We start from the raw sequence: 22,332 nt of genomic DNA on the forward strand, positions 1-22,332 counted from the left end.
GTTTTTAGAAAAAAATATTTATCAACAAATTGCTTCAAAATAACTTAAAATTACTATATATTATAACTTATTTTATCCATACGTCCAAAAATATTAAAAAAAATACAACAAGTAAGACCTAAACACGCATATTTTATTTTTTTTAATAAATATTAGTTTTTGAGTTTTGGCCATTTAAAACTTTCTAACAATTAGAACTGTCCGAATTTAAATAGTCGATGATCCGGCCTCCTTGAGAGTCATCATAGCAAGTCAGGGGGAGATAAGCTGCATTGGGCCACAACGATGGGTTTAGTTAAATTTCACGAGATATTCTTACAATAGATATTCTTAGGTTCTGGGGTTTGTATTGGTTAGCAAAAAAAAGGTCTTAGGCACAATTTAATTACACTAAATTTGGAGCTTAAACTAAGTATTTTAAGATTTGTGTTAGTTGAGGACGAATTTTTTTAAGTTTTTCGAAAAAGGGGCGATTTAAAGATGAGTTTAAAAATCCCTGACCTAGTAAAAAGCAACATTATAACAAACGTTCTAACGCATACGGAATACGATTATCTTTCGACTTATTTAAAACAGTTAAGCATGAACTTTATCTTTAATAATCTTTTTTAGCTCAAATAATTTAGAGACTTGTAAAGAGAAGTTTAAAATAAAATTCAACTAGTTTGTTTCAATTGTAATTCACCGAAAAGTATTTTATTGCTTTTTTTACGCTTTGTTATAAAAAATGTCTTTTTGTTTATCAGATTGTTTTCTATTATAGTTTTTGAACTAAGACATATTTTTTTAATTAAGTAACTAAAAATTTTAAGTAAAAGTATAGTCTAAAACTTTACAACAGTAAATAAACGAATTGGATTTTAAATAAAAATAAGACATTGAATCTGGTTGGTAAAAATGTAAGACAAATTCACTCAATGCTCATAAAAGTGTTTTAAATTTCTTTTTATAAACTAGTTTGGTATAGATAAACATAACAACAATGTTATTAACACAAAAGAAAAATATTTTTTATGTTTAGATTTATTTTACTACTTGTTGATAATCAATAAAGCTCTCGTTTTCTTATGCCTTTAAAAATAGGTACTCGATTACTTGAAAAAAAAACTTGTTATCAAAATATTAAAGAACTTAACATAGTTTTACTTTAGACATATTTATATATATTTTCTTAATAGTAAAGTATTAAACCTTTTGAGGTCATAATTTCTGTGTATAACTTAAATTAATTTATCATTATGAAAAATCGTAGTTTGAAAAAACTAAACCTAACACTTTTAAAGTTTTATAAAAGTATTTATTTCAATATACTTTATTACATAATTTTTAAAAAAATGCAATATTTTGTTAGTAAAAGATGAATATTACAATGTAAGAAAATGACTTAACAAGAAAATTGTAGAAAAAAAAACAATATATTAGAAAACGTTCAATAAAGTTAAACTCAAACGAAAAAAGTGGTTGATATTTTACAAATATTACCTTATGTAAAAAAATTAAAAGAAAACATAGATTTATCAAAAACGCGGTTTTATTTAAATAATTTATTATAAAGTAGATAGATTTACTAGTTAGTCGATATTGAAGTTAATTGAGTATTTGTCTCATAAATACTATCAATTATAAGTACAAAACCCACAAGTTTTTTTGCACTTGTTTTGCACTTTTAAATCTGTGTTGCATTTTCCTTCGCTTTTAAGCTTTTTACAAGTACCAGTCCAGTCTTTACAGTTTTTTGGGTCTGAAATGTTTTCTTTCGACTTATTTTAAATACCTTCAATTTATATTACTAACAAAATTTATAACTGTTTTATTATCTTACTTAATTTAACAATATTTAGTAATTAAAACAGCCTTAAACTAGAGTTATATTATAAAACATTATTAAGACAAGTTTCATAACTTAAATTATATTTTGGTAAAAGAAGACTTTATTAGTAGTTAATATACTTTTGAATTTAATTTAAGTTTACTATGTTATTATTATCATAAACTCTGTACCATTTTCTTATCAAAATTGTTTAAAAAAAGCGTTTTTAGCAGAAACTTTTGTACTTATATTTGACATTATCTGACAGCATTTCATTTTGGGAAGCTAAAAAATATCTAAAGATTAATTAAAATGATTTGCATTTTTCTTATAAAAGTTTTATTCAACAAAATTACAAAAGTGTAAAGTAGCCAAGCTCACTATTTATTTTAACATATTTTTTTTCGAAAGAAGTTTAAACATTTTCAGCTAAAAACATTTAAATTAAAAACAAACCTTTTAAGCACACAAACGAGTTGACATTGAAACCATTTTCAGTACATGTTGCAGTTTGAGAACCGGAAATTGAATACTCATAATGACAACTGACTTTAATCACAGTTCCTATTTTGTTAAGATTCTTTGCTTGCTTTATTCTGCCTTTACCGATCACTGGCGGAAGGTCTTCTTTTGTGCAAAATTTCTCTTTAAAACACATTTTAGTTACGAATAGAATATAACAAGTCTTTAATTGAACACAAGTTATTTATTTTAAGTACAGACCGTTTAGTTGATAGTAAATCTACTTTAGAAGTTTTAAGTAGTTTTATATGTTCTACTTTGTAAGTATACCAGCACTTTGTTTGTACTTTTTGTTTTAATCAAGTTGAAAAAGTTAGTTGAATTAATTGAGAATAAAAAAACTTTTAATTGTTTAAATTGTATTTAGTATAAATTTAGTTAGTAAAAAATACTCTAGTTTTACAATAATAACGAGGGTAAGGGTTAGGGGTAACAGTAATAGTAAACAAAAAAATAAAAAAATTAACGAATAAAAATATTCATAAAAAAAATTTGATTAAAAGAAAAAAAAGCTACCGACCGAGGGTAAGGGTTATGTGTAACAGTGATAGTAAAAAAAATAAAAAATAGAAATATAAAATAAAAACAAATAAATAAACTGAAATAACTTACTGACCGAGGGTAATGGTTAGGGGTAACAGTGATAGTAAAAAAAAATTAAAGAATAAATTAAAATTATTAAAAAAATAAAAATAAATAAAAATTCAACCGGTGCAAAAATTTCTCCGTGCAAAATTGTTCCCTCGTGCAAAAGTATCTTCGTGCAATTCTGTGCACTCGTGCAATTTTGTGCCTTCGTGTAATTTTGTACGCTCGTGCAAATTTGACAGATTCCAATAAAATACGTTATGTTAAATCCGACTGTTATAATGCTATATAATAATTGTAATTATCAAGTCTAAATTAAATAAAATATAGTAGAAGTAGAAAACAAAATAACAAATCATTTTATAAACTACTTCCATGAAACTTAAGGAAGTACAAGTTCTAAGTCATAGTACTTCCTTAGATTTTATTTAAATAGTTTAAGAACTAATAATTTTGACTTAATAATTTCAGTTATTATAAAGTTTTATAACAGTCGGATCAAACATAACGTATTTTATCTATTATTATTGTTTATTGAACGAAAAAAATAAAACCGCACAAAATATTTGGTCTTAGGATCTGGTGCACGAAAAAACATTTTGGTTATCTAGTTGTACACCATGGATACCATTTAATGTATTGTCCAGGACATATTATTAACCTATAAAAATCTATAGCAGTTCTTTTTATTTTTAATGGACCTATGTATACACCCACTTTAGCTTCTATTCTTTCCTTACAGTATTTATTCTTTTACAGAGCTTCGTTGAAGTGTGTTAATCCGTTAACACACAAAAACATGTGTTAATGTAATAAAGAAAGGATATTGTATAATTTGTTATTTTTATATAATCCAGTGAACTTGTTTCGCTAGGATCTTTTGTTAACAAACGCTTAAATTTATATTTTTGAATCGTTTTATAATACACTAATAAGTTTTGTGGTTGATATAACTTTTAAAAACTTCCAAAGTTTAAAAAAACCTTTACAGTTTGTTGTTTTTATAACCTCAACAAGATATTACAACTGTTTTATTTGTTAACATACTTTTAAAAAGCAAAACCTTCGTATAAAAAATATTATTCAAACTTGGTTTCTCCAAAAGTTTAAAACATAAAACGAACCCTTCTCGCAACCGATGACGTCGTGTGAAAACTTTCCGTCCATGCAAACAGCTTCAGTGACGTTGTTCAGTGGAACATGCCATTTCGGACACTTAGCCACTCTGACAACTTCCCCGTGGTTAAAAGTCCTCCGGTACTCTGCAGTCGAGAGGGTTCTTCCGTTTTCCTGCTGAATTTCTGCGCTCCCCACGATTTTTGGTAGCGTCCGACAAAACTCTTTTGACGTTTGAAAGGGTAGCAAATTGAGTTGCAAGTGATAATAGTTTTTATTTTTAGTTTTAAACTAAAAGTAATTAAAACTTTTTGTAAAAAGTTTAAGTTATTTATTTTTTAGCTTTTTATTAAAAAAGTGATAAGCTTTAGAGTTGAAGCTAACAAAATATTTATCTTGAGTCTAATAAACATTTATGATTAACTAACTATGTTTGTTCTCACATTCGTACATTGCGTTTATTTGTCTTATGTCTTCGTTTGTCCAATGCTCGTTCTTAATTTTAGTCTTAATTTATTGTTTTTTAAAGAAAAAAAAATTGAAATACCAAGAGAATGATGCTTATCAGAATATTTTAAAAACATTTTTTCTGGTCAAAAGTTTAAGTTTTGTTTTAGTTTATGATTTTTTTCTTAATTTAAATAGGTTCTAAAACAAGCTTAAATGTTAAACGCTACTTTTTTTCTGCACACTAAAAGGTTTATCTTTAAACACTTGTTGATATAAAAATCACTTGTAGCAAATTTCTTTCAAAATATTTAGCGCAATTAAAGAAACAAAGCTTTAAACTCTTAAAAATCTAGTTAAAAACAAAAAGTTATTTAAGCTCAGAGTTTATCGATTCATTAAGTTTACTGAACACCAACGGTGCGCAGCGGAAGGCCGTCGGTTTTGTTGGCGATGGTGGGAATGTTCCGATCTATTGCGAAGCCGTACGGCGGGTACAACATGACCGAGTCGATGTCAAATGGAGAACCGAACGAATCGATGTCATCATCGTCTTGTTTCTTGTAGAATTTTCGTTTGTCTGTGGATTTCGTTTTGATCTTAAATTATATTAGTTTTCTACTGTTATATTCTCAATGAGTTTGATAAAATACAAACTGCTTTAATGCTAAGTTGTTCTTTTATTGTTAAGGTCTTATTTTAATTTTAATGTTTTCGGAGTTTTTTGTTTATTGTACAAATATATATAGATTAACTAGAGCTCTGTTAAAAGGTAGTGTCGCTAACAGCACATGTTACACCTTTAATTTAACTCTACAACAAATTTATATCTTAGTTTAGTATTTTTATTTACATTAAGTATATATTTAAAATTAACCTTAAGTATTTTATACAAACTGAAAGACTAACAACAATTAAACAAATAATATATAACTTTGTTTTTATGTAAACACTTAAAAGAATAAAATATCAAAATTTAAAAAAATACTAATAGTTTAGTAAAAACCTTTTGAAAACTGTAGAGATGATTTATTTATTTAGAAAAGTTAGTTTTAGTGTTGTCGATTTATTTTTACCAGCTATGATTTATAAAACTGTGGATTTAATTTAAAATTGTCATGACTGTAGTAAATTAGTTTATATTTAAAAGCTGATGGCTATAAAAAATGTAGAGATTAAAAAAAAAAGTTTTGTAAAAAAGGTCAACTAAAAAGTAAAAAAACAATTTGTTTGAGACAGTTTTTTAAACTAAAGTGAAGTTTGAACAACATATAAATACTTGATATATGCGATATATCAAAAACACTTGAGCTTATTCAAGGTTGGTTAGTATTTTATTTCATTATAAACTTTATAAAACTTTGTAATGTTATTCTTATAACCATAATGAAAAACAAGCAAATAATTTACAACAACTAACAAGGTCTTCAATTTTAATACTTGAACAATTACAGAGCTTAAAAATACGCGTGTTTTGTTTATTTAGACCTTATCAATACGAGGATGGTTCTACAAGGTTGTTGGGTACTTTATTTAAATTAAACAAGACATTTAAAAAGTGTTTTATTTTTATCAAAAATACAAGTTATATATCACGTTCTTTTCCATACGACTACCATGCTTTAACCACGGGTTAGTTATGCTTTTTATATAATTTTTTTTATAAAATATTATTATTTTATACGTCATTTTTCTATTTCACCTTAATATAAAAATTGTTTTGGCGCTTTTTTTATTTTCATTTATACATTGCTAACCTCAAAACTCACCAAGCTGAACAATGCTAGCAACATAAAAAATTTGGGAAGGCGAAGAAGAGAGCGAATTTAGTTTGATACTTGAGGGTAAAGATGAGAAAGCAGGCAATACAATGGCTAAGAATTCACCATTAGGTAGACTATTCACACTTAAGTATAACGAAATTGATAAGAATACTTGCACAAGTGGTGCATTCTAAATATTTAACATTAAGTTTTGTTGATCTATCAAGGTAAGACGTATAAAAAATATTTTAGCGGTTAAAGATTAATTTTGTATATTTTCTTTAAACTCATTCAATATAATTCATGTTTTTTTTAAGAATAAAAAAACAGATCGGTGTGTTGTATTCGATTTGTTCGACGAATTTACGCAGATAACAGCAACCTACCTTCTTTGATGTTGTGCACGTTAACTGTGATGTGATCGTCTCTGTCCGGTCTCGAATGTTCGTGGTAGAAGCCCAAAGCGTGCATCATCTCATGCATGACCGTATTGAACCCGCCGCAAGCATCTCCCAGTGACAACTTTGATAATTTTTATTTGTTATCTCCATGAAAACATGTTAAGGGTTTGGTTGAACTATAACACTTAAGTTTTTGTAAAAGAAATATATATTGTGACTTTGTTTTAACTAGATTTATTTAAAAAAAATTATTTAAACTTTATTTGTTATGATAAACGTTATTTATAAGAGTAAGGAAAAAAATTCTCGAATTAAAATACATAAAATAATCTTATTCAATTTTATGCTTTTGTTTGTAAAACTTTCATTAATGTTCTAGAATGAAAACACTTATTTTCAAGAACATTTTAATCTGAACAATACAAAAAGTAGCAACAAACCATTTGAGATTTGTTTGAGTTCTGTCTGCCCACAAGCGATCTGCAGCCGCCGAAATTGCCAATTCCAATAAAAGTGCTTTGGTCTGTCCTTGGCCACAAACGTACGCACGTATGCTCCGTCAAACTTTTGTTCACTTCAATAACTCTTTCTTTAATTTTCTCAGCTAAGTTGTGATAAATTTTATATATTTAAATATATTTTTTAAAAGAGCTCTTTAATCAAGACTAAACACACATAGAAAAGCGTTTTAAAAATATCGTTGAAATTTTATTTTTGTAAACGTCAAAGTTAAAAGCAATTATGTTCATTGTTAATTTTTCATTTTATGTTCAGTAATCAAAGCGTTACAGTTTAAACTTTTTTTCAAATGTACTTACTGATGTTAAGGAAAACTATTGGAACAATAAAGTTTCCTTCATTATCTCTATTCATATTCCATCTCTTCCTATACCTGCTTGCGGCTCTTCGCACTCTCGAGTGAAATTCTGCATCGTCGGTAGGTTTTACGTTTTGAGAAGTTCGGCGAGCAGAGCAGTCTTGGGCGAGAAAGAGTACAACTGAAGATTAAGAGTTATTGGTAAAGTAGATATAATATATTTAAATCATTTTATGACTTTAATATTTAAGTTGTATAAGAAAAGCACTTACTTATAAACAGGTAAACTTTAAGCTTCATCGCAAAAATAAACTTATTTTTATTTTTAGTCTGTAAAAAATATGCTTACAATTTGTACTTATACTTCAACAAGTTTAAGCTTTTATTGATTCTAACTATTTTATTCTAACTAATTGAAAGGCACGAATACAAAGTGAGATAGTAACCGTATAAATAGTTTTTAATTTTGTTACGAATTTTTATCTTATAGACACTTTAAATACTTTTTTTTCGGTTTTTTTTTTCTTGATTTAGTTTTAACTTAAGATAAGTTCATCAATAAAAGTACATACCAGACAACGCTTTATAAAAGTTTTAAAGATTAATATCATTTTTATTACAAAATAAGTGGTAATAACTAGATGTGGTAAAATTCGTTTTTCTAATTTACTTTTGTCGTTTTAATTTAAATTACCAATTAATCATTATGATTGAGAATGCCTTGTGGACAAATGTTTCCATATTAATCATTAAACTTGGTAAAAATTTATAGCTTTGTAGCATATTTAAAAGCAGTTAGCTTTATTTTCAAGTAACCAACCAAAAAAGCTAAACGTTAACATTAGAGTATTAACTACAGTATTTTATTTTATGTCATCAGTTAATGTTTCACAAGTATTTTTTTCTCAATTGATTAAACCGTTTATAATGTCATGTTATTTGTTTTTTCACTAATTTGAAATATTACTTTTAATTAACACTATGCAACCTGTTTTACAAATAATATTGCCAGTATGTAAGTATAAGAAGTTTTATTTTTTGAGTTTTGGAAATAACAAAAAATAAACAATTTTTGAGCTTACATTTTAACCTTATATAAAAATGTAACATAGGGTTAAAAACTGGTGAAAAGGGTAAAACATAAAAAGCATTGAAACAAATTTAAAAAGCAACTTTATACTTAAAGAACTTGTTTTCTTTAGTAGCAACTAATCTAAGTTTAATTTTCAAGTTGGTCCATTTTTTACACCAATGAAAAAAAAGTCAACTGATCAAACAATTTAATTAAACTTGCCAACCCAGTTTTTTATAAAAAATATTACGAATTTTAAAAGGGTTTACATTTATTTAGTAACATTAAAAAGTGTCGTGTTCTTTTTTTTTTCGTTAACAAAGCAAATATAAAATATAGCTATTATTAAGTAAATCTTTTGTTTGATTTTTTAGTTTTAAATGAATACTTTTTTTGAGTCTGGAATGATTTTAACATGATTACAAAATAAAACAAATCAAAAATTTTATTAATATATGTTTACAATTTTTATCTTCAATCATTAGTTTTACAATTAGTATTATACGGTGTTTACCTTATAGATTTTAATAAAATATATCATAGTTTTAATGAGTAATTTGCTGGTAATAGACATAGATAAACAAAATTTATTAAAGTAGTAACGTACTGAAAAGTAATGAATTTTTTTAAATAAATTTTCAGTAAGTATAAAATTTAACACTAACATAATTTTTAGTAACATAAACTAATAGATTTATTTTTTTAATTCCGTAGAAACTTTTAAACATTGTTGTATAAAAATTAAAGTGTTTACAACTTTTTTGACTTTAGCAACAATAAAATTCTTGCAGTTTTTAATGAATTAAAAAAGGTTCTTTAGCTGGAGATTAAACTACAAATATTATCAACAAATATTTTCTTTTAATTCCTAAACTATAATAGAAAACAAACCATTATTGTTAGCCTTCTTTTGTTAGACATAACAGCCTAAATCACACTTAACTTCTAAGTAAACTTTTATCAAAAACTTAGAATAGAAAAATTTTAGTTAAAAATAAAACATTTTTATATGTTTACTAGTTTTCAACAAAGTTTCATTATTTATGTATAAACTTATTTGTATTACTATATCTTTTTAGAAATAGTTTGCATATTTTAGTAAACAGAATATAGTTGATGTAGTACAGTGATGTATTGTTTTTTTTTTTGGTAGCCAAAACGAAAAAATAGTATGTACACTACCATTGCTTATTTTTAGAACAAAGTTGAAAACATCAAAAGTTTATAGGATATTTTATAACTTTAACCAGCAGGCTGTATGATATCAATGTATAATTACCAACTTAATTTAATCTCAATAACTTGAGTAAACTTAATGTACAAAAAAGGTTTACTTAAATAAAAACCTAAATATGATAACTCAATCATTGCTTGAAAATTAAAAAAAAAACAATCTCTTGTCAAAGCAAGTTAATGAATGCTAGAAGTAACACTCTAAACCTAAAGTATAAACTATATGATTTATCAACTACTTTGAACATTTATAAGTATACGTCATAGTGTTAGATCAGGGCTCGGCTAACTGCAGCCGGAAAAGGCTAAATCTGCGGCCCGCGAGTAGGTTTTTTTTATAATGAAGTGCGGCCCGCGAAATAAAAGTATGCGGCCCACGAGCTCTTAATGTGGCCCGCTGAACAAACTATGTTTTCCTTTTTTTCGGTAGTTTGCTGTAATTTGATTAAGTTCGTTTTAAGTCCTTTTATAACATGTTTAAATCATTGAAGTAATTTACTGCTTAGGCTTAAATTGTGAAAAATACAGATTAGCATTCTAGCAGTGCTTTTTCTCAGCTTAGATCAGGGTTTCCCAAAATTAGTCAGGTTTTGACATATTTGCCTTTGTATTAATTTGTAATTTTAACTTTAGGCCATTTTTATCATGTATTGGTGGCTAATGTTTATTTTATTGATAGTTGTTATTATCATTAGCTGCTCTACACTGACTTGTTTATATGGCCAATCTATATTTCAAAAGTATTAAACTTCCTATTTATAAATTGACTCAGTTAAACATTGTTTGATTATTGTTTATAAATAGTTTGTTTCTTTATTGCTATTCTTAGTTTAAACTTTTGAAAATCAAACTGTTTGTAACTGTTAAACTGATTGTTGTGATTTCTCACTTAGATTTATTTTATAAAACTATAACGATTAATATTTATTTTCTTGTATTTAATATTTACTTTCTTGAACAGTTTTATAACCATGAAGCAGGATAGTGTAGATCTTACCCACAGCACCAAACCCTTTAAGCATTTGACAATAAATAAAAAATAACAGTAAGATGAGCTTCAGCTGTATAGTTAGATCTACCAAAATTAATTCCTTAACTCAAGCCTCAAGGGTTACAAGACGGCTCCCTTGGGGGCCATAAGCTGCAAAGCAGCTAAAGTTGGGGCCGTGACTATTAAAATGGCCATAAGGCCATATTTTGAAACATACACTAAATGGTTTAAAGTTTATTAAAAGAGCAAAACAAAAAGGTCTTAGGTGTATTCGAAGTCGCTAAAACCAAAACTTGCGAAGAGTTCAAAACATAAAATTTTGGCCCACGAGCACCAATTGCCTGGCGACCCCTGCTATAGGCACACAGTGCCAAAAATAAATTAACTAGTAATTTCATGAATAACTCATTCACTAAACAAATAAACTTCTAAAGTGCACTTAACTTTTTTTTTCAAGTTTATAGATGAAATAAATAGGTAAAAAAGACCATCAAAACAATTTTATAAAAAAGTTTAATTACACAGTTGTAGTGATTAAAAAATGCTAAATTGCTTCATTCATTTTATTTTTAGTTTTTTTTATGTATGTAAGGCCCAAATCAATATTAAAAACAATTACATGTATAACAAACTATAAATATTTTGTTCTAATGTTTTTAAGAACCTAAGTTTTCTTAATTTGTTACATAGATTGAATTTGCAATTTTCGGCTTTCTTTAAAGTACAAGCTCAAGCGACACACTGCTATATAAATAAACTTAATTTTGAACATTTAACATTACTCATTCAAAGAAAAAAAATTATTTTCAATCATAAAATAATGAGTAACAACAAGTTTATTTTATTAATTTTTTAAACAACAGTGTTAACCTTAAATATAGTTACAAGCTTAAGTGGTTAATATAACTCTTCTTAAAATTTAGCTTAGTAAAAAAAAAGTAATAAATGTCCTGAACATTAAAAACTTAGAATATATACTAGTTTATCGTTTGTGTAATATAGTTGTTCTTGTTTAGAGATACTTAGAAATAAACTCTTATTTAAACAACAAGACAAGTCTTCAGAAAACTTTATAATTAAGTCAAGTTTTAAAATAACTTCTTACATATAACTTATTTTGTACAATAGCTTAAAAAATTTTATCTAAAAAATAAAGTTAAGTTTAAAACAAAAGAACTATGCTAGTAGAAAAAAAGTTGACATTTATAATCGAGTAGTTTTATAACGTTTGAATACACTAATAAAAAATATTTTACAACAGTTTATATTCAACAAAAAAATTTTAAATTAAACCTTTTTGAATATAAGACTTACAAAGAGTCTTTATATAAGTTAAATTAATTTCAAAATGACGACGTATAAACTTACTTAGTTTATATTGTATATTTCAACATGCTTTGGTTGTTTCATTTATTTGCAAAATAGTTATTCAAAAAGCGAAGAAGTTTAAGAAAACAGATTAAATATTTTATTTAGTACTGCTTCTCGAATCTTTTTACTTCCAATTAGAACCATGACAAAGTACATAAATTCGAAATATCTTGTAAAAAGACTTGTAAAAAACTTGAAATGAGACCTAAAAATATTTATAAATTAGGAATAATTTTCATAAATTTGACAGATTTTTGTAGTTTGTTAGAAACTTGAGCTCAAGTTTCTAAATTAAATAATTTAACTGCTATATAGTATTCTTTATAATTATTTACTTAAATTATCTAAATATTAATTATTTAACAGTTTTAAGAACTATAAATTGCTGCTATTTATAAAATTAACATAACTCTACATAAAATGATAAACTTTTTTGTTGCATTTTTGTACTGTATTTCGTTTAGTATATTTATAAAATTTCAGTATCTCCTAATTTACGTTTTTAAGTTTACCTAAAAACGTAAATTACGAGATACAAAAATAAATAAAAACTTATTTTTAAAATGTTCCGGTTCTAAGAAATTACAATTTAAAACTATTTATAAATAAGGAACTAAGTTCAAACATTATACGATTTAAACTACCATTTTTAATTTGAATTTCCTATGTTTTAAATTTAAACAACTACTATTAAAAAAGACTTAACAGAATATAAACTTTTTGTTTTAATTACTAATAGAAACACGAATTGTTACTAAAATATAAAGCTTTAATTTTTATTAAACTTTTAAAGCCAACTTTTTAATAAAGTTATCAACAGGTAAAAACAAAAGCAATTAAGCTTTTTTATAAGTTTTTGGATGAAAAAAATCAACTGATGAATATTATTAAAGGTAAAAATCGGTCACTAACCAACTTTTTAAAAGTAGATCAATGTTACATTTTCAATAAACTCATTAGGAGATTTTTTTCTTAAAAGTTTTTCAAAAATAAATAATTCATAAAATTTTCTTAAAAAAAAGAAAGTTTTGTATTGGTAAACAAAAGGTGTAAAGAAACTTATGGTAACAGAATTTTAGTAAAGTTAAAGAACTGTTACGTTTTTAAACTTACTATTTTGTCGTGATGAATGATATGAATAGTTTGATTTACTTTATTAATTTGATTTGAAAAATTGTAAAGTAAGCATAAATGTATTTTAATCAACTGAATAAAATCAATTGGAATTTCTTTTTCTTATTTTTTTATTATTTAATTTAGGACATTTACTTAATCTGAAAGCTGTTAAGATAAAAAAAAGAATTACTTCTACATATTTTAGTTACAAGACACAAAAAATAATTGTCTTGTTGCAAACTAATATTTATATGTTGACTATTTTATAATTCATACCTTTGAACTTAAACTATTATGCTTTTTGGTTTGTACTTTTACTAATTAAGTGTTGATATTTATGTAGACTTGTAAGTTTTTAAAGTTTTCTGGTGAAAAAAATATGATTCAAAAGTAAAAACTATTTAAAAAAAGTTTCTTAAAAACAAATGAATTTAAAATTATCTGTACGAAAAGTTAGCTATTTTTTAAAGTAGATTATAGTTTGAATTATATTATAAACATTTCAATGTCCGTGCAAAATATAAAGTCTTTTTGTTTTTACTGAAAACTAGCAATATTTTTTGCTAGTGGTTAAAGTAATTGTAAACCAGGAAGAAGTTTGAAAAAAATAACACTAAAGAAACTTTAAGAAAAATCTTTAAAACATCTATACTTTTTTTTAAAGTAATTAAGTTAAAAAATTATTTAATAACGCAAAACTAACCAAGTCTGCGTAAAACTAGTATTTATACTTATACTTTCTATGTGTGTAACCTGGTTAAATGATGATTCTCATCCGAAGACAAATGTTTGATCATGAACACGATGATAGGAGTATACGCCACAAGAAAACATGCAAGTATCAAAAGATACTGCTTGAAGTTGGTTCTTTGCTGATCGTTCACAAATATTTGACATTTAAATCTAGAAACTTTATCTTCTTGAACTTCTCCTATTCTGTTTAAGTAAATAAATATGTGTTTTAATTTGTATATACTCTATTCTATAATGACTACTATTAATCAACTCGATGTTTTTCAGTAAAAACTTTCGGTAAAAGTTTAAAAGTTTAATGTAATAAGGATTTAAATCACAAAGTCTCAGAAATGTAACCCCCGTCCAAAAAAAATAATTCCTAAAGTACAAATATTAGGCGCTAAATCATTACTTTACCTTAGGCTTACATACAACTTTTCATATTTTGTAAACAGCAATTTTTTTTGAAATAAATACTTAGTTTTTCAATTTTTTTGTTAGTAATCTATAAGCACCTGAAACTTATCTAATAATGACAACTTAGGCGACTTTTTATAACTTCGTTAGAAATATTATAACAACTTCTATGATTTATTGAACGATAAAAGAAAAGCGCTAAAAAAGTTTAGTCTAAGGACCTGGTGTACCTAAGAACTCTTCGGTTATTGAGTCATACACCACAATATATATCGTCTTTTTCTATATTTATACTTTTATTATAAAGTTTTGGTCAATAGCGCTCGAATGAAACTTGAGCTCAATATTTAGTTAACTGTACAATAACCCACAGTTTTTACATAAGTTTCCTATACAAAATATTGCTTTTTTATATAATCTTGAGAAAAACTTTACTTTATTTGTAACTATTAACAGAATCTTAGAAAATTTTTGATGTTTTTGTAAGCTAAACAGTTTCTTTAATTTTATTATTTTGATCAACTTTAGTTATTACTATTTCGAAAAAAGTGTTTGTAAAGTAATTGTACTAATGTGTATTTGATAGTTTAAAGAATATAAGAAATAAATCTTTTATTAGCTAAGAAATGGAAAAGGCTAAGGGTTTTAATTTTTAAACTGTATAACTTTTGTCGGCCCTTTTTTATTTACTTTAGATTTTTTCTTTTTTAATCCTAAATCCATGACTTAATCGTTTTTTTTAAGGAAATGTGATGTAATAAAAGTTTTTTCTAATACTTTTGAAACTGTGCATACCACTTTGAAACTACACTTGTTCGTGAACTAGATTAGTGCTAAAACTAGTTTGTTAAATTAAACAAATAAGGTATTCTATATTCTAATATCTGATGTTTTAAAACTTTGTTTTATTTACAAAAACTGTGGAGAGTCGGTTTTAACTGAAGAAAACTCCAAATTATTTGAAGAGTAAAACAATATGTAGGGTGCCTGACGATACAAATTTTAACAATTCAAAATCCAACATTTAGTTTGGACAAACACTCTGATAGTTTTAAGCTATTGTGATTTATCTCCTTTGATAAGTATTTTTAAAGTTTTTATTTTGCCACCACATTATTAGTAACTGAACCTTCTAAAAAGAATTGTTTAATTTACTTTTAAGTTATTTTTTCAGATATTGACCCTTAAAAACTTTTAATATGAAGAAATTTGAATTTTCATGTAACCAAAAATCTTACAAATGTAAATAGTTTTATCAATTTCCTGTTTGTAATTCAAAACATTTTGAAACATTTGTTCCAAAACTCTAAGTTAATATTTAAAATATTTTCATAAAATCATTCAAGCAAACTTACGATTTTGAACTTTCATTTTTTTTGCATGAGTATCCTACAAAGACTAGTGACATTCCGCAAATACCAACATAAACGCTGATGAAGATAATAAAAAATATCGCCGACACATAGTCATGGTCATCTTTCTCCTCGCGCTCAACGGAACACGAGGCGATTCCGCACTTTTTTCCTTTTGAAATTTGACAAAAAAAAAAGTTATTATAGAAATATCTTATAAAGGTAAATATCAACGATTACAAATGTCAAGTTGATAAATAGTTGTATTTTTTTAGACAAATTTACCTTCAAGTGTTTCGTTTGTTTTGAATAAGCTACCTTATAAATATTATTTTAATTTTCTTATTAGTTTTAAATCTTATATACATTTTTCTTATAGAAAAGTATAAGTATCTACAAGCATATTTTTGTTAACATTTTTTAAGTAAGTTTATTATAGGTATTTTTAATTATGTTAAACTTAGATTATTTTTTTTAAATAATTTAATCAAAAAGTTAATTGTTTACATATCTTTATATGATGCTAGTATGCCAACGATATAGAGATCACAACAGTTAAAAAAAAATGCTAGCTATTTACTAATTTACAAAAAAAGAGACAAACACTTTATGTTGTAAGATTATTATTTTAAATACTAAAGACTTTTTTTGATGTTTTTAAATTGTTCAATTATTCATGCATTCTTATTTTTAATACGTTTAAGTTTATTGAATAGTTAATTTAACATGACTCTGCGAGTATTTAGTTTAAAGAGAAAAAAAATTAGTTGCAAATTACGTTCAATTCACTCGATATTATTGCTTCGAACGTACAAATGGACATTTTACAAGTCTGTTTTTTTTTTTAGTTTTAATACACCTTTTATTTCATCTTGTTTTTTTTCTTAAAGTTTAAAGTTAGCTAAAAACATGAAAATCAAAAAATATGCGTAAAAGAACTTAAACTACAAAAAATAACTACAAGTAAAACTTTTTTGCATTTTGTAAAAAGCGTAGGATGTTATATAATTAATCTATTATTTTTTAAATGTACAAATTTTTTTAAAACAAAATGGTTCAATTAAAACTTTCAAAAAGCTTTTAATAGAAATTTAGCCATTATCTGATGTTTAAAACTATTTTTCACCGAAAGTATTGATTTTTTTTCAGCAGTATATTGTCTTTTAATTAAACTGAAAAGTGTTTATTTTTGCTTTATAATATATGTAATAGCAATTATCTATTTACAGAACTATTTATACTAAAAAAATGTTTTTGTTGTATTTTTTGTGAAAAGTTTTGTTTACTTTTTGTAGTTTTTATAAGTTGGAGAACGTAAATATCAACTATTTCTTAAGCAATGTAGCCTATTTATTTTTTGTACTAGAACTTTTATTTACCCTTTGAATATATTTTGTATTACCTAAGTTTATTGTCACACGTATATAAAAAAATACTCTGATAAGTTATGCCTTTTAAACAAATTTTTCTCCTTATAGTTACTTTAAGCGTTTAGATGAGACAAAAAATAAAAACTGTCTTATTTTTTGAAATGTCGAAATCACTAAATGGTCACTGAATTGATATTTTGCTTTATATGCTTATTTTACTATTCATGCTCTTATCGAATTTGATAATAACTAGTTACATCTTTAATTAAGTTTTGATATGATAAACTCAATATAAAACTTAAGTAAAGTTTGCAGTTTTGGAAAATAAGCTTAATCAAGTTTTCTTTAAAATATTGCAAAACTATTTGTTACAACATTTTTAAAATATTTTTTTTTTTTTTAAACGTAACAAACATAAGTAAAATAAAAGTTTTAAAGTTCGTAGTGTTCAAAAACCTTTTAACAAGTTAAGTATATTTCTGCCGAAAAATAACAAAATCAAAAGTTGTTATATAAAAGTGATAAAAAAATTCTTTAAAAAGTTCGATTGTACAGTAAAATAATATTGAAAAGTAAAATACAAACTAAAAAAGCTGGTAAATTTGAAACAAAAGTTAGAAATTACTCAATGGTATTTTAAAAAAGAAAAAAAAAATATTTACCACTCAAAAACTCTTTTAATAAACAAACGAGCGTAGTATTAGTACTTTTTATAGTACACAAATTATAACCTAATATACAGCAGGGGTTGGAAAACTCCGGCCCGTGTAGTGTAAAAGCACGGTTTGCGAAAATGTTTTTAGCTTAAATGGGATGTGGCCCATGAAAGGTAAAATACAGCCGGCGAAAGAAAATTATGAAGAGCAAAAAAGGTCTTAGGTACTTCGACACGGTACTTGGTAAACTAGGTACTTGGTAACAGAAAACTTGAATTTTACACTAGATACTTTTGGTACTTCATGAACACTAAAACCTAAAACTACAACTGTATACTTTTATTTTTGAAATTTGGATCAAGACCGCCAAACGCCAGCCGACCTCTGATGTATAGATATTTATTAAAGTTTGTATTAATTTGTTCTCTAAACCATTAAATCAACTATTTCAATGTAAGTTGAAAGAAGAAAAGTAACATCAGTTTATACACAAATAAGTATGACTAAAATTAAATATTTTTTTTAATAAAAACCATAACTTTAAAAACAGTACCAAGGACTTTTAAAGTATTGTAAATATGTTTTTCGATATATTTGTAACACAATGTGTTTTGTTAATGTGTATAGTTAATTTTTTACTTTTAATTCTGTTGAGGAACTAAAATTAATGAATTTTATTTATTTTTCAATAGAAAATATTGTGTTTTCGGGTGTAACTTTTTAAGTAGGTTGAAAATCAAGTTTTATTTAAGTTAAAATACAACTACCATTTAAAAAACTTTCTAGTTACTAGTATAATATATTGTAAGTTTTACGATCCTTTTTGTGAAATAGTAAGTTTCAAAAACCTTTTGCTTGCAGCTTAATTAAACATAAGATATTGATTGTACCCTATAAAAACATTTAAAATAATATTTCTCGATATATTTCATTATATAAGTAATTTTTTACGGTATAAACTTAAGCTTATTATCAAGGACTAAAAAAAACTTTTAATGTTTTTATCAGGATTATGAAAACCCCTATTGTCAAGCTGAAATCTATTTGAAACATTAAATATAATAGGTTGCTATTTATGTTTTTAAGCAAAAAATAAATGTAGCTACTTTTTATAAGTTAGGAATGTTTCCTTTGTAAACATATTTTCTGGGTAAAGCTTTATTTATGTTTAATGCTGTACAATGTTTTTGTTTACAACCATGTTGTGTGAAAAAAAAATTAAACTTATTTAATTAGACTGATTTTTAATAAAAGTTTTTATTCAAAAATAATAGTTGTATGAGGAATGTAAAAACCAAATAACTATTTTGTCACATAAATTTCTAAGCAGTTTTTAACAAGTTTTCAATGATTTTTTTATTTTATATTTTTAACTGTTTTTTAATTACTTCAATAACTTTTTAAGGCGTTTTAGCTTTTTTTTTCATTAGTAAAAATCTATTAAATACTCTTTTTTTCAATTTAAAAGTTTTTTCTATTTATACCAGTAAAAATGAAATGTTGTATTTTTTATTAATCATGATATTCATATACCAATTATACGGTACACATTATATTGTAAACTCAACTTCAATAATAAATTTTCGAAAAAAATTTTAGACAAGTGTACAAATATTAATTAACGATCTAATTTGTAGAACGCACGTTCTTAAACTCTGTATGATTATCTAATGTTCTTAACCTCAAAGTAGCTATACGGAAGAATAAACTAAATCTAAAGTTTACTTAGTGTCAATTTGTAGTTCGCTGCCTTAGTTACCTAAACTAACAAAATCCAATAAAACAACAAGTATACTTAAACTAACCATTTAAAGTTTGTTCTATAGAGGAAGTAGTCACGATTTTTGATCATAAAAAAACCGATACTTTTTTTGTTTTATATTTGACTAAGTCAATATTATTAACTAACCTGTTCTCTTGGTTCTCACAACAGCAAACTGTACAAGAGGCATAGCTATCGAAAAAGCAAAAATCCAAAGTATAAACAAAATTAATATCATTTTCAGTCTTGTCATATTAACTACTTTATACGGATTCAATATTGTTTTAAGTCGATAAATGGCAAAGAGAGCAATATTAAAAGCGATTGAAAAATTTGTAGCCAGCTCTAGAAACCAAAATAGTTTACCTGTAATTAAAAAAAACCAATAAAAAAGTTCTTAAGCTGCTTTATATAGTTTGTATAGCTTTTTAGTCATAAATACAATATAAAGCATTATTTAAAACTATTCAAAACTACTTGAATTTAAAAGTATATCATATTTTAGTCTTTCTTACTTTTAAAACATACAAATTATTTTTTGGTATTTATAGTAAGCATATCAATTAAAAACTCACAAGTCCATACAGGTAGGACCCATATTACATAACCCCAATACAAACGGTAGATGTCCAAAGGGCAACACACACCGACAGAGAGTAAGCTAGACATAGCCAAACTAGCTATGATCAAATTTACCACACTTCGAAGAGACGCATTAAGCAAAACCGTAAACAAGACCAACACATTTCCAACGAAACCAAAGAATGAAAAACAAATGACGATTACAATATAAGATAAGTAAACCTCTTCGTCACCAGTTAAGGAACATAATGTTGCTAATAAAAAAGTTCCATTGTATTTTAAATATATGTGATTAAAATAAAGTTTAATTTTAGAACATTTAAGAAAGTTGCTTAGCTTACTTCACTGTTTAAAAATATTTTTTCGAGCTAATGTGTAGCTTTGTAATATTATGCATATTAAAACGTTTTCTAAATATAGAAGAACAAAAAAAATATATATAAATAATATTGTGTTTTATAATTTAATTTTATTTTTTAAAGAGTATTTTGAATTATATTAATAAAGTACAATAAAAACATACACCTGCTTAAATTTATAAGATAAAACTTTATTAACCAAAAAGACCTGTAAGTAAAAATAAAAACTTTACTTTAGATATTTTTAGCCAAATTTAAATAGTTTTAATGTTTAGTAAAGCTAGTGCTAAGCCGATTACAAAACAATAATTTAAAAATCAGTTTAAAATTCTGTCTTAGGGGTTCTTACATAATTTAAGTACTTAAAGTTAGCAATCATGATTATCACTTTATTTAATGATATATAACACAAACAACTACGGTCATTTTGGGAAGGTTCAAGACACTTTAAAACAATATTTTTAAATTAATTATGTAGTTTTGAATTGTTTACTTTTACTTTTATATATGTAGCGGAAAACATGTTTTTACTATTAAAAGAGTAACAAGTAAAGAAAACTAAAAAGTTTTATTTTTAACATTATTTGTCGCAAACTTCTGATATTTTTTAAGATAAGACAGCCCAGTTTGTTAGTAGAAATATCTTCAACAGAACTAGCATAATTTTGTTTGTCACACTCAAAAATAGTTCAGTTATCTCATACTTTTATTTTATCAAAGGTTTTTCTGAATTTTCTCTAGTAATTGTATTAGCTCTCGACCAGTAAACGTTTATAATTTATTTAATATTAAAACAGTTGATATATCGTTACAGTATTTAAACTTAACAATATTATAAACTTTTAAAAAGGTGTATAAAACGTGTTGCTAATAAATATTATTAAATTGAAACAATAAATTTGATGTAAGCATTTTTAAATCTGGTTAACACTTTATTAACTCGTATGTTACAGATAGAATTATTAAAACATCACCACTAATATATACAGTTTAATATGAACAGTTTTCAATAGTTGAATTGAAAAAACTTTTGTAAAAGTTTCAAATCAATACAGATATGCCTTAAAGTTGAATAGTTCACCAAATATAGAATAATTGGAACTTTAACATAAAATATAGTTAATATAGTGTTTGCAAATAAATTTAATTTACGTAAATTTTAATGCCTAAAATGTAAAATTTAATCATCAAATTTATAGAATGACTTTAAAAGTATATTTAAAATGATTAGTACAAAAATAAAACATAAGCTGTTAAAAAAGTTTTAAACAACTACTAAAAAGCTTTTATATTATAATTTTTGTTACATAATAAAATTACAATTATTAATTTAAAAACAGTTTTCTAGCTAAAATTTAATCATTAAAATTTTAATTTTAAATACTTAAAAGTAATGTTTAAATTCTATTTGTATAAACTTTAATCTAGAGCAACACTATTTTTTATCAAAAATAAAATTAAAACTTACAGTTTTCAGTAAAGTTTTCCATGTATCAGTTTATTTTCTCAATAAGTCTAATTATAAGCTTTCTACTCAATTTCTGATGAATATAAATAAAAACATGTTACAAATATTTTTCCGTCACTAATATTTACTTTTTATACGACTATTATTATTTTTACTACATTATTAAGACAGAAAATAATTATTAAATAGTTACATTCTATTTTATTTTTTCAAAAAAGTATTATTAACATTGTAAATCTAAAACTACCCTTTATGATAGCTATAAGTATTTGCATTTTTAGAAACTTCATAGTTAAGAAAAATAATACTTAAAAGGAAAGTAAGAAAAACAAAACTTCTCGGTTTTCTATTTTTTAAAATTATCGTAAAGATCAAAAAAAATAT

At 24.9% G+C, this 22,332-nt stretch overlaps 1 protein-coding gene across 1 annotated transcript; it reads right to left on the reverse strand.

Annotated features, from left to right (window-relative positions):
* Positions 1 to 12,169: 12,169 nt before the first annotated feature.
* Positions 12,170 to 22,088, reverse strand: LOC145842720 (uncharacterized). The gene is made up of 6 exons (XM_082950198.1): positions 21,949 to 22,088; positions 20,115 to 20,375; positions 19,687 to 19,905; positions 15,755 to 15,923; positions 14,001 to 14,183; positions 12,170 to 12,336 (listed from the first exon to the last, which is right to left on the reverse strand). The coding sequence occupies exons 1-6, from the start codon at positions 21,968 to 21,970 to the stop codon at positions 12,207 to 12,209; spliced, it is 984 nt and encodes a 327-aa protein (XP_082806324.1). The 5' UTR covers positions 21,971 to 22,088; the 3' UTR covers positions 12,170 to 12,206.
* Between the last annotated feature and the right edge of the window lie 244 nt (positions 22,089 to 22,332).

The sequence above is a fragment of the Thalia democratica genome, chromosome 8 (assembly GCF_965202585.1).
Source record: "Thalia democratica chromosome 8, ktThaDemo2.hap1.1, whole genome shotgun sequence".
In the NCBI taxonomy this organism is placed as follows: Eukaryota; Metazoa; Chordata; class Thaliacea; order Salpida; family Salpidae; genus Thalia; species Thalia democratica.

Coding starts and splice junctions, on each gene's coding strand:
- LOC145842720 (XM_082950198.1), bottom strand. CDS start 21,970: ATGGAAAACTTTACTGAAAACT. Junction 19,906..20,114: donor GGTCCTACCTGTATGGACTT/GTGAGTTTTTAA, acceptor TTTTAATTACAG/GTAAACTATTTTGGTTTCTA. Junction 14,184..15,754: donor AAAAATGAAAGTTCAAAATC/GTAAGTTTGCTT, acceptor TTACTTAAACAG/AATAGGAGAAGTTCAAGAAG.